Source organism: Antechinus flavipes, chromosome 2, assembly GCF_016432865.1.
Source record: "Antechinus flavipes isolate AdamAnt ecotype Samford, QLD, Australia chromosome 2, AdamAnt_v2, whole genome shotgun sequence".
Lineage (NCBI taxonomy): Eukaryota > Metazoa > Chordata > Mammalia > Dasyuromorphia > Dasyuridae > Antechinus > Antechinus flavipes.
In genome coordinates, this window is record NC_067399.1 from 268186531 (window position 1) to 268200464 (window position 13934).

Below are 13934 nucleotides of genomic sequence, written 5' to 3' on the forward strand. Positions count from 1 at the left end.
AACAATGAATATTGAAAACTATCTTCCTGTATGTTTGGTAAAAATAAAATACTATTGAGAGAAACAATTTTTCTATCAAGAACAGGATAGGGTTTGTTTTAGTTCGTAATTTTTAGAGAATCCCTTGGTTCTGGAGTCAAGACAATTTTAAATTCCAACTATGATAATGAGTCTCTGATTTTGGGCAAGTCACTTAATCTTAGTTTCCTTAAAAAAAAAAAAAAAACTATGAGGGTAGCACAGCATTCAAGGAGACAACCTAAGTTCAAAGAGGCTCATGACCAGATAGACTTCAGGATAACTCATTTTTAAGTCATCCCAGTCCACAAAGACTACTTGCTCTTGCTCAGAGATTTTTAAACTTGTTTTGTGTCATGAACTCTTCTCCACACACACTTCTTTGGATATCTGGTGAAGCCTATAGATCTAGGCTCAGAATAATACTATTGAATATATAAAATTAAATGGATAGGATCACAAAGGAAACCATAACTGAAATAATTATCAAAAAAATATTTTCGAAAGCCAAATTCATGGATCCCAAATTAAGAAGAATGCTTGCTCTAAAGGATAACTCCTAATATATAATTATGTTTTGTTTTGTTTTGTTAAAGATTACAGGGGCAGCTTGATGGTACAGTAGATAAACCCACCAGCCCTTGAATTAGGAGGCCCTGAATTCAAATGTGATCTCAGACACTTATGAGTTCTGTGACTCTGGACAAGCCCTTTCCCTCCCCACAAAAATTTAATAGGATGCCATTCTAGAGCTGTCAAGTATCCACTGTGACACAGGAAAGTATGAACCCAAAAGCCAAATTATAGAGGAAATTGGCTTTTGAATTGTAATGCCTGAAGTATTATTATAACTGCTGAATTTCCCCAATTACTCCCTCTATCCTAAGCTATTATAAGTTAAAGTTTTGACTCAGGTTAGATGTATATTCTTTGACTAGGTGACTTGAAGACGTTGGAAATCCTATGATCCCAAAGATCTCTCTCCTGAGCTTTAATAGACACTACTTCATTTGCTTTTTAAAATAGCATGTTTTTCAGTTCAATATAAAAAAAATTTTTAACATTCTTTTTTAAAGTTCTCTTTAAGTTTAAAAAATTTAGCATTCTAAATTTCAAATTCTCTCTCTCCCATTTCCTCTTCCCCTCCCTGAGACAGTAAGCAAATTGTTTCAGGTTATACATGTGTAATCATGTAAAACATTTCCATATTAGTCATGTTGTGAAAAAAAAAGACCAAAAATTTTAAAGTAAAATAAAAAAGTTAAAAATAGTATGCTTTAATCTGTATTCAGATCTTTCTTTAGATGTGAATAGCATTTTTCATCATGAGACTTGGAAATATTTTGAATCACTGTATTGTTGAGAATAGCTAAGTCATTTACAATTGATTATCGTACAATATCTAATAAAGATTTTGAGAATTTCCTTAATTATAGGGAATGAAGATTTCTTCTGCAGAAGACTACTTGTTCTCATCCAACTCTTTGCTGACCTATTAAAAGACCAAGCTTTTTGGCTAAGTGTTTTACCTAAGAGAAGAACAGCCAGGAATTTACCTTGTCATACATTTTAAGTGAAAGGTACCTTTAAAGGAGCAGAACCTTGATTTTATTTTCCTTGCTCCAGTGCCATTCATCATCAAATCCACCATGTGTACATATTTGGTCTTCCTGAACTTAACCTCACTGTACTAACTTTAACCTAACTAGTTTCCCATTCTAATGGGAAATTACAGCATCAGGTATTGAAATTAGAGTGATTTGAATAAAATGGTTACGGAATTATCCTATTTGACACAATTAAAGAAGATATGCTGCCTGTTGAACACTGGATTTTTAGCTATTATTTTGTGATAGTTATAGTATTTATGTTTTGATGGCTTAATGTTACTTAGGCTATGCATTTTGATTGGAGTTTTAAGTCAAAGATTGAGTTACTTGACAACTAATATTCTCTTCCAAATCATGATATAAAAAATCATATAGCCTATGCCTCTCTCTTCCCTTTTTCTTCTGTTGTTTTGCTTCTGTGCATTGGGTATAATATGAAGAGGAAAAGGAGGAAAGAAACCCAGTGCATATTAAACTAGACACCCACCCATACCCCATTCAAATCTCCAGGAGTCTTTTATTGCCTCTACAAATTCTAAAGCCAAAAGGCTTCCTAGATTTAGACTGACAGTTGATCATGGGTTTTTTCCCCCACAGTAGAATGTAAATTCCTCAAATTGGGGATTATTCTTGTTTTTTTGTTGTTGTTTTTCATTTTTATCTTTGAATTCTTGGCTTAATAAATGTTATTGTAATGGACTCTACAAAATTTCAAGCAATTTAGAATTGCCTAAATAGACCTGGGAAGAATGTTCTAAAGGACCAATTAATCTTAGGATGGATTGCTGTAGTTGTGTAGTATATGCTACAAAAGATGATGATAGCAAATTGGTCTCTTAAAAAAACTTGGTACAAATTTGAACTCATTCCAAGAAGATCTTGTAGCCTGCTGATAAAATAGTGGCCTTAGCAGCATTCTAACTGAAAGGAAATTAAATTAATTTCCTGGATAAGGTTAGAAAGCCATGTGATTTACTAAAAATAAAATAAAATAAAATAAAAAAGGCTGAATTATAGAACTAAGTTCTCAGTAGTCAGAGATGGTGCTTTTCCCTGCCTTCCATATTTGCTAGTGATAGAAAGCAAAATCCTTCACTGGAAATTGACTTGCCAGTATAGAATAAGATGAACTCTTTGAAATCAAGGATCCTGACTTTTAAATTTGTAGCAGATTGATTTGTAAATAATGAAACTAATAAATGTAACAGAGTTCCTTCCATCTAATATCTCCTGCTTTTTAAAAAACATCATTTAAGTGTTTTATTGATATCATATCCCCTTCTCACCCCAACCAATACATACTTATTAGCAATAGAGACAATATTTATTTCTTTTTTGCAGGATAGAATCAGGGACTAAGATATCAAATACATTGGTTAAGGTCACATCACAAAGATGTGTTAACCCAAAATACAAAGTAAAATCACTTGAGGCCTTACCTCAGGATCAGGAGAAATACACAGATAAGTGCAGAACACATGGAGAAAAGGAGAATAGATTAGATTATGAGAAAACACAACACTAGCAATCCAGATTAAGACTATCTGAATGGTTAAACTACTAATCAAATTCCTAAAGTTTTGGGTAAATTGACCATTGAGAAAGGAAAGTATCAGTACGATAAAGCTTTATGGAAGAGGTGAAGATCTCAGTTCATCTTTCCCTCCCTCTCACATTTCCCCCTAAACTTCTTTTAGTAGGAGTGGGAGAAAAAGCATTGAACTTGGTCTAATGAGATTACAGATCCTCAAGCTAGAAAGAGATGTTATTCATTTAAGTAATGCAACCTAAAACAAGAATTCCTTCTACAGTGTCATCAAGAAATAGTTGTCCAGCCTTTGTTCAAAAACTTGCAATGTCAGAGAACCTATTACTATTCAAACTTTTGATTATCTGTAAAAAGTTAGGATTGTCTTCTTTTTCTCTGTGTTCAAGCAGCCAAGTCTAATCTCTCTTCCTCAAGTTCATATACTTGAAAACGATGCTCATATCTCTCCTAGATCTTTTTTCTCAAGATAAATATTCCAGTTTCTTCAAGTGGTCCTATTAAGACATAGTCTCTATTTGTAGCTTATTCTTAGCATAACAGAAATTTACCAATTTGCCTTCAAAATTTTCCATAATAGAGTCCATTGGGCTAAGAATCAAAACAGATGGCTTCAAATCCCCTAAGTTTCATTGCTGAGTCTCAATTTTGTCTTTTGTTAAATCAAGATATTAATATTTGGACTACCTATCTCATAAAATTGTACTGAGGAAAGCAGTTTATAAATATTAAAACATTTGCTATTATTAGGCTGGCATGTCATTTGGACTTAATCGTGTAATCTTAGTTTTTTGTTGTTGATGATGGTGTATTTTTTTTTTCTCTCTAAATATTGGAGAAGGAAAATTGAATCAAAGTCATTATGACAAAAAAAATGAGAAAGGCAAACAAGGCAAGTAATGGAGTAAAAGAAAACAAGTGATTCTTTCTTCAAGAGGAAATATCCTGTCTTCTCTTTATAATGAAAACATGAAATTGGTTGAAGATAGGAAGAACCCTAGAGGTCATTTGCCCTTCAGAATCCCATCCAAACCAACTTGACTATATGGCTCAAAGTTCTCTGGGGACAGATGGAAAGATTCCACTATCTTTTCTGGTATTTGATGTCTGTGTCATTCATCTTCCTTTCTATATTTACGGAATTTAAGTTATAGGTATTTGTGTTTATAATCTTGATTTGTAAGTAAATTTGTTATATGTCTCCTTTTTTTGAAAGGATTTGGATGAGTACAATGGATTGCATGGTCACTTTTGACTATGCAAAATTTGTTTTGAACTTCTCTCAAAAACATAATTTTTCTTTTCAAATTGCATTTTAAACATCCACAAAGCTTGATCAAACTAAGTTAGCTGCAGTAAGAATTAATCTACCTTTAGGAATATCCACACAGCTTTTAAAACCATTTATCATCACTCCAGGGCTTCAGAATAGCACCTGAATAGAGATGATTTTCCTTTTCTATGAAATGTTTTAATTTGCTGTTTTCTGACTGCCATTTAGGAAAAATAAAAGTATCTATTTATCTAGATTTCCAAACTTTTTTTTCCCTCCTAGTAAGATTAGCTTGATTTCTGTTTTATTATCTGAAAAGTTCTTTTGCCTTTTTCTTCCACTTCAAGGAGAAAAGTGCCCCAAATGCCAGCAGCCATGAGATTTGGTTTGGTTTAATGCTGTCGAGTTATAACAAATTTTCACTTAAAGATCTAGTTTAAATATTGTTCTTGTCGTTAAAAGGTTATTTAAGCTCAAAATGCTGACCTTTCAAGATGCACACAACAGTGTTCTAAAACAGAGTTTCTGAGCATTGGCCATGAAACCACTGTCTTAGGCTGATAAATGGATTGGAAATAAGCTACCCAACATTGGGAACGGGCCATTAATTTTAATCAAAGGTGATGCAGAAAGGCGAATGGGATGCATGACAATGTCAACAGCCCAGTAGATGTTAAGAGACCACACAGCCTTCCTTGTTACTTGGTTGGGCCATTAGTTGAGGTTGGGTGAAGACAGAAAGCCATGTCTGGAATTGAATGACCTGGTCACTCCAAAATCTAATGGAGAACTCCTCATTTCAGAAATCACATTGTAATGGCATTAGAAGTCAAGGACAGCATTTAGAAAATATTGAAGGATTTTTTTTTTTAAACTAAGCACCTAGCTAGTTTTTGCAACTTTGTCAGCTTTCTGCATTTTCCTGACTTGGAAAACCTTACTTCTTTCCTAATAGATCACTGATATTTGCAAAGGATCAAGAAATCGACAAGACTTAGAACAAAGCTCAAAGCATGTTTACTTTTCAAAATTAGATAGTGTTAATTGTAAAACTTTGGTAAATACCACAAACTACAGCATGCCAAAGGAATTAAACAGTATGATTAATATTCTACTGTGACTGCTTTCTCATCACCCTTTCCTCAACTTCACAAATAGTTTTATTTGAAGCTGAACTTGTTTAAAAAAACAAACATAAAGCCTTTAATTCAAAACTTTAAAAGACTTCCATATTATACTTTGTTAAGAACTGTAATATTAGCTTTTAAGCATTATTAACAAGCTCTGTGATGGGGGAGAAAACTACCTCTTTCAATTAGCAAATATATTTCTTTATTTTGAATATTTTCAGTTACAAAAAAGTGCTGTATGACAGCTTGAATTAATGATGTTTATAATGAAGACATAAAAATGCAGAGGCGACAAAAGAAGCATTTTTATATCCATGCTTCAAGTTTGTTAAGAAGGTTCATTTAATCTGACATAGTATTGCATGCATAAGAAGGATATGTATGACTGCATTAGTAATTTTTGCACTCTTTTAAAAAAGAAAAGTAATTATTTTGCTGTCTTGTTAATGGAATAATGTTATAAATAATAGTATTTGTTCTTCTTGTAGATGAAGATCAACTCCGTGCAAAGGGTTATGACAAAACACCAGACTTTATATTAGAAGTGCCAGTTGGTAAGTCCTAAAAGTTCATTGTATATCTCTCTGTCAGGGGAAAGAGAGTCTTTGTTTTCATAAAATTATATTTGTCAGTATTAAGAAATGTTGAGAAACTAAGGATGATGGTGTAACATTTTGAAAATTCTGCATACATATATTTTGTGGAGTAAGAAATCCCTTTCCTATAAAGAAAGAGAACTGGATTTAGAATCAGAGAAAGTGATTTGAAACCTTACATGATACTTATTAGTTCTGTGGTCATGGCCAGGTGACTTCATCTCTGTGAGCTTCAGGGTCTCTATGTCCAAAGGGAAGAGGTTGAAATAGATGACCCCTCAGGTCCTTTACAACACTAGGTCTGTGATCCTATGAAATTTTGAGTCAAATCAAATAATTTTTAAAATATTAACTTTCTGAAAAGTGATCCCATTTAAAATTGCCGATATTTTGGTCTGCTTTATGTGTTTACTCTTCTAGTAATAAAAGCATACGTTAAAAATGGTCCATATTACAAGGGGTTTTGAAGCACAGAAAAAAAAAGTAAAAGTAAAATAGAAGTAATTGTGTCATAAATATCCTTTGAAATGTATATGTACAAAATTTTTTTGTAAGCACACTTACAGACCATGCGTTGGTCTCATCATGAGTATAAATTAGCCAGTGCTCCATTAACTTAAAACGTTTGGAAAACTATGCAGAGCTGAGAATTTCAAATATCCCATTCACTTCACTTTATATTAGTAATGCTTTGTCCCTTAGCTTTAGAAGGGCACATAATTCACTGGATTGAAAGCAAAGCCTCATTTGGTGATGAATGTAGCCACCAGGCCTACCTGCACGACCAATTCTGGAGCTACTGGAACAGGTATGGTTTCATTATTTTTCTTTTAAGATGAACGATACCCTGCTGAAATCTCATTAGAAATGTAATATTTTGTTTAGCTGGTAAAAAATGCCGGTAGCTTTTGTTTGGAGTAAATATAAGCTCTTGATTAATGTATTCATTTCAGATAATTTAAACTTCTCTGCTTTCAAAATGTTACTGCATTTTTTTTTTAAAGGAAAATCTCTGCATTATGACAAAGTCAGTTTAAACCATTTTCTAAAAGTCATAATACTGATGTCATTTAAAATATAGGAAATACAGTAAGATGTGTGTTTTGATACTGTCTTTGAATTTCTATCATTTTGCTCTGAAATCATATTTTACTGTCACCCAGACCAAAAGAAAAAACTTTAGTCCAGACTCTTTGGTATCTTGCATTGGAAAACAAACCTTTCTAATTCAATTAATGGTGATGAAGTCTTTAGAGGGTTCCCTTGGTTAGTTAATGGGAGTGCTATTATTAACCTCTATGTTGTTTTTATTTTTCCATTCTACATATTAGTTTTGGGGATAAGAGGAGGGATATCAGGCAGTAGTCTTCATTGTAGGTTCATTGTACCCTTACGTCCCTAGCCAACTGTGAATGAGTAAGATATTAATTTAAGAAAAGGAGAGAAGGTGCAGATATTTAAAAGGATGAGATCAGATCATCTGTGGACAATAGTAATGGCCTGAGAAAATGGGACTTAGATGACAGAGTTTGGCAGTGCCCTTGTGACTATCTCTACAAAAGGCCAGCAGACCTCTCCTTCTCTTGCAGCTGTGCTGAACTGAGCCCACTTTTTGCCATGGTAACAATGATTGTGACAAAAAGCTGGATGTAATGGCTTTCTTGATTTTCTTGTGTAATTGTGCGTGGCATCCAAGCTTTACTTTAAGGGGATGGAGTAGGAAAGTGCAAAATGTTTTAGATATCAATGCTGCTTCAGCATTTTCAGAGTTTTCTTCAGATACTGTTCAAAACTAGCAAACTGGGGGGATTTAATTTGAAATCATGAACAATTTTCTGATGAGTGGGGGAAGTGTAAATAAAAGATCATTTTGAAAGTAGTGAAAAAGGAAGGATAATAAGTTCATGTTGCTGAAGTTTGAGAAACCTTAACAAATTGGCAGACTCAGTCTATTGTTCACTTGTAAATATTTTTCCCTTTTACATTTTGAACAAACTTTAAAACAGCAACAATAATAATAAACTTTCTTATCTCAAGTAATATAGCATATGAAAATGTTTGGAAAAACACCCCTTAGTCATAAGTAGTGAAAATACTAGAAAAACAACCTAGGTAATATGATTTAATGAAAGTCAGATCACCTGAATTGAAGTCAGAGCCCTGTTATTGGGGAAGTTGCTTAACTTTTTTTAGGCCTCAGTTTCCTCATCCGTAAAAATCAAAGGTTGGACTAGGTACCCTCTAATTCTTATAGCTCTGTCTTTGTCTTCTAATTATTTATGCACAAAGGAATATAGACATACTCAAGCAGCAGATAGTTTAAAATTGTTTGAAGTTTTAGGATAACCTATTTGTAACTTATTACTTTGACAATTCAAATTCTATTTAACTTAGACTGTTATTAACTCCCTATTGCCTCCAGGATCAAATAAAGTCTTCTCTTTTGCTTTAAAATTCTTCTACCTGACTTCATCCTGTCTTTTGAGTCTTTCAATTTGAACTCCTCCTCCATGTACCATAGGGGCTGCTTACAAGCCTGCTTGCTTTTCTCACATACCACCTTCCATTTCCCGATTCTGTACTTTTTCACTGACTATCTGGAATGCTCTTCCTCCTCACCTCATCTCACTTCCACATCCTGGATTCCCTGACTTCATTCAAAACTCAATTCATATCTCACTTTCTGCAAAAAACCTTTTCTGGTCCCTCCATCTACACTGTATATGTCTTCTATGTGTATGAATGTATGTGTACTATATTAGAATGTGAGCTCCTTGAGGAGAGAGATGAGGTTTTGTTTTGATTTTTGGTTTCTTTGCTATTCTTTGTTTCTCTTGCAGTTAGCACAGAAAAATGTCCCCATAGTAAGTCCATAATAAGATTTTGTTGACTGATTAGCTTGGGTCTCTATTCCTTGCACACCCACTCGCTCATAAGGAAAAGAGCCATTCTAATCTAAAATTAGCAATGAATTCATGAAGGGGTTAGCCTCTGCATGAATATTTGATTACTAAAAACAGATTAGTTATCACAGATGCCGGTCATATTTATTATAAACATTGAACAGTTACTTATGTTGATAGGAAATACTCATTGCAATTTGATTTAAAATTACAAGCAGCAAAATACTTTGAAGGAAATATGTTACGATTGTATTACCATTGAAACTGATCATTTTTCATTTCTTGTTGTGTTTTCCATTTGTGTAGTAGTCACCATGATTTTCCCAAAGATAGGAAAGTGTCAAATCTAAGAGTATTTGGATGGTGGAATGGTATAAAAACAGGTTGAGAATCTTGCACCATCTTGGAGTTCTCAACTTTATTTTTCCTCCTCAATGTCTGTCATGTGATATAATGTGAAAAATGGAAAGATTTTGTCTTTCTCAAAGTTAATATTGTCCAGTAGAGCACTTTCTCATTTTATTTTTTTGGTGTATAATTCATAAACTTCTAGATAATTCCTATTTAGAATTAAGGAAAATAGAGGGAAGAAGGAGAATTTCTTTTGAACTCCCTTCACCTTGTGAGCTAGCCCCAGTTTTATTATCCTAAGCAAATCACAGGGGAAACAATTTTCTCTTTATAATGTGAAGATTTTTTTTTTTTGTCATCCTATAACCTAAAATATAGAGGAACATGCTAGATTAGAGCCATTGTTCAACATAGATATTCAGGTACCTACATCAGACTTTTCTCTTGGGAATTTAAAATTATCCTTTCTATCTTTTTTCTCCTCTCTTTCAAGTAGGAGCAGAAATCTCTGCATTTCTATTCTATTCCTTCAGTGCAAGAGTGTGTGTGTGTGTGTAATCCTTAAGACTCTATACATCAACAAAATATGGTCCAATAAATTAGTTAACAAACATTTATTAAGAGTCTACTATAGACTCTTAATATGCTGAGTCTACCATAGACTCTTCAATGCTGAGTATACAAAAAAATCCCTAACTTCAAGCAGCTTACATTCTTTTGGGTCAATGAAGGATAACTCAGGTAATTCAGCAAAAAATTGTCAAGTTCCTAACATGTGCCATGCACTGCAAAATTCCTGATGAAAACAAAAACAGAGAGTGGGAATGAGGAATGAGGTAAAATGAAAAAATAACAGCAATCACATATGCAACAATGATAATAACTTCCTCTAAATATTTTGCCTATTTAAGTTAATTGCCACAATGAGAAGACCAATAGCATAGAAAGCATGATAATTAGGAAATCTCTTACTTGCCAAATGTTGCAAATTTGAGTGTTAAAACCAACAATGAATTAGAACATAACCAGTTCTAAAAATCTTATGAAGAAGGATAGTGGTGAGCAATATTATCCTGTAAAGTAGAAGTAGGAAAGTTAGGTGGTGCAGTAGATAGAGTGCCAAGTCTGGGATCAGAACACCTGTTCAAATCTGGCCTCCAGACACTTACTAGATTTGTGACCCTGGTCAAGTCACTTAACCTCTACTCACTTTGTTTCCTCATCTGTAAAAGGAGCTGGAAAATGGAAAACCATGCCAGTATCTTTGCCAAGAAAGGTCACAAAGTAAGACATGACTGAAATGATTGAAAACAACAAAAATAGAGGGAAGCAGTAGAAAGTAAAACCAAATTAAAGAAATCCTGCTTAAATTTCCAGTGAAGTAAAGTCATCTCAAGTATATTCAAGTCTGTGTAAGTCAAGGGCTACAAGCAAAAGAAAAATAGAAAAGATTTGCAAACATCATTTCAACCAATTTTCCTCCATGAAGGATGGGAATCAGTGTTCTTGGACCCCTATCTCCTGAGAAGCTAGTTCCTGAGGAGCTTCTAAAGGAAGTGGAATAGCATTGATGACAACAAAGACATGAAAATCAACTGGACTGAACCTAAAATATATAGAACAGGACTTCTTAAACTTTTCCCACACATGACTTCTTTTCACCCAAGAAATTTTTATGTGATCCTGAATATATAGGTATAGAGAGTAGTTATACAAATCAAACATTTACTGAAAATAAATCACAATTTCATGATCCCAACAGGCAGTGTACAAGACCTCACCCATAGTTTAAGAAACTTTAATATAGAGAAGATTCATTGATGGACCAATATGAAGGAGAGGAAATTAACAAAGGTAAGTATTTTGAAAAAACAACCCTCAAATGTTTAAGAGAACATCAGTAGAGAATTATGACTATTTTTCCATCTATTTAAAACTCCATGAGAATCATCTACAGATATGTATTAAGTATTATGTATATGTATTAAGGAAATCATTGATGAGCTCATTAAAAGAAGATTAACAGACTTCCATAATATTCAACATTGGATCACCTCTTTATTACCTTATAACTGAATGAAAATTGTAAAGATTAAACTATCTATTTTTGCTTATTTATTGAATAAGCATTTGATTCAAGGAAGCAAAACACTGCTTACAGATTCTTTGACAGCAAGGTGTCTCCTGTCCATTCATCAAGATCATTCATGATTCCTTGAAAGAAGTGACAACAGAAAAACTTTATTCAATGACTCTCTAATACTTAACATCAGGCAAAGCATAAAAAAGAAGCTAATTGCATAGCAAAGATATTTACCACTATGATAGATGAGATCTAATTGATGGAGGAGGAATTCTCCATGGTTGGTGAGATCCTTCATATTCTCCTTTGTGGATGACATTGTATCGATTGCATCATCTTAAAATATTTACAGAGTTTCTTGGAAAAGATCTGTAACCAAATAAAGAGATTTCGCATTTCTATCCACACAGGATAACTTTCTTAAGAAAGATTTATAATCGCTTGAGAATTTGAATTTTCTTTCTATACAGGATGATCAAGTACCTGGCACACAGTAAGTGCTCAATAAATGTTTTTGACTGATTGTTGCACAGATTTCAGCATGCATTTGGATTGATGTCCAATAACCAATAATATGTAAATTTGGGACAGACTTGTACAAAAGAATAATGAACAGGTCCTGGAATTGAATAAGGTAAGAGTAGGCTGGATTGCTTTCAGGAAATTAGTAAATACTTTTCCTGACCCTAAGTTTCCTGTAGAAGCAGATTCCTTTTTTTTTTTTTTTTTTAAATACCACTTTGCTGGTGTTATATGGCAGCAAAACCCAGAATACCACTCTTCCAAAAATTAAAGATGACCATTATACTGAGAATTGCATCATCATGTGAAAAGGCTGCAATATATAACTTGAGGAACTCTAAAGGAAAGAAATGAGAGATATCATCAAGGAATTATGTGACATAAAGAGAAGATGGACTGGAAAAAATGAATGGATCTTAAACAATTGGTACTGCAATAATGCTATTACTTTTGGGGGATAAGGAGAGAGGTGGTTTGGGAAAAAGTAAAGAAGGCTTTTACATATTGGTATGGTGATCTTTTGGGAGAACATGGATTAGAATTGAAAAAAAATGAGTATGCATGGATTGATACTGATTTACATTATCATGAGGAACTTCTGAATCCTTGAAATCACATATTAAATTAATTATTTATAATTCATTAAATATAGAATATTCTCTTGCTTATCTTTCCAAGAGAGCTTAAAACCATGCCAAAGAATCATAAAATCACTAAAGATTTCAGCACCTGCCCAATCTTCCCAGTACTCCTAAGAAGAAAATTTTTTTTTCCTTAAAAAAAAAAAAAAAAAACTCAATTGACTCTTTTCATATTAAAGAGCAGGGTCCTTGTTAAATGGGATGACATAAAGGGAAAAAACAACCTTCAATCTGAATTGTAAGGTCTGTATTTGAATCCTAACCCCTATATTCATATTCTTTATGACTTTAGAGAAGTTATTTCATTTATTTATTTTGTTTTTTAGTCATTTACATATTTAATTATTTAGAGAAATTATTTTAACTCTGTTCACTAGTGTCCCCATCCGGAAAAGGGGGACACTTGCTGAGAGCCAGAATATTGGTAAAATCGGGAATACATGAGTTTATGCCCACACTCCCATTACACCAGCTGTTCCTGTTATAATACAAGAAAGCTGTGGTAAAGATGAAATAATTTGGATAAAGCTTGGCTCAGGGTTATTTCGGACCCAGCTTTGGGCCCTTTTGGAGAAGGAAGACATGAATCTACTTCTGATATTTTGACTGGGAATTCTAAAAACTGTAGGAAGGTTTTAACTTTATTGCGATTAGATTTTATCTTCTTTAACTATTTTTAACCACCATAGGATCTACTACTTAAGCATATTAGAATGTGTTGTTAGTAAAAGCATTGATGGTAAGACACTCAGATGGTTGAATGATCCATTGAACCAGAAGGGGAACCTTGAGCAATATAGCACTAACACTTGCAATTCCCATTTTACAAGAAGAGTCCATGGCAGCAAATCAGATTTTTTCAATGAGGCTGCAAACTGTTTTCTCTGAGAGTAAAACTCTGAAGCCCAGGAAAATATGATTTGTTTTTTTCAAAAAAAAATTTATAAACAACTTTTCAGGCACATAAGCTCTTTGATGAAATGGAATTTAATTATATTTATATATAAGGGACTTCAAAAGAATATGATTGATAATCATATTGATAAAATGCATTAAAGAAAAAAATGGTTTTGTTTCTGGATAATATTTTATTTTTTTGTATTTTATTGTATTTGTATTATCACTTATTTTACCAAAGATTTCAACCAGATCTTTGAAATTTGGCCCTACATGCCTACAAAATCCTAAATATAGACTATACTATAACATCATTAATGGACATAGGAAACAAGTTGATGGGACTTCAAAGGGAGATCCATTC

At 33.1% G+C, this 13934-nt stretch overlaps 1 protein-coding gene across 1 annotated transcript in view; it reads left to right on the forward strand.

Annotated features, from left to right (window-relative positions):
- CDIN1 (CDAN1 interacting nuclease 1) overlaps positions 1-13934 on the forward strand; it is a 264630-nt gene that overhangs the window by 153071 nt on the left and 97625 nt on the right. The window contains exons 9-10 of the mRNA XM_051977033.1: positions 6066-6131; positions 6876-6981. Coding sequence (XP_051832993.1) covers positions 6066-6131; positions 6876-6981 — 172 coding nt within the window. The remainder of the gene's footprint in view (positions 1-6065; positions 6132-6875; positions 6982-13934) is intronic.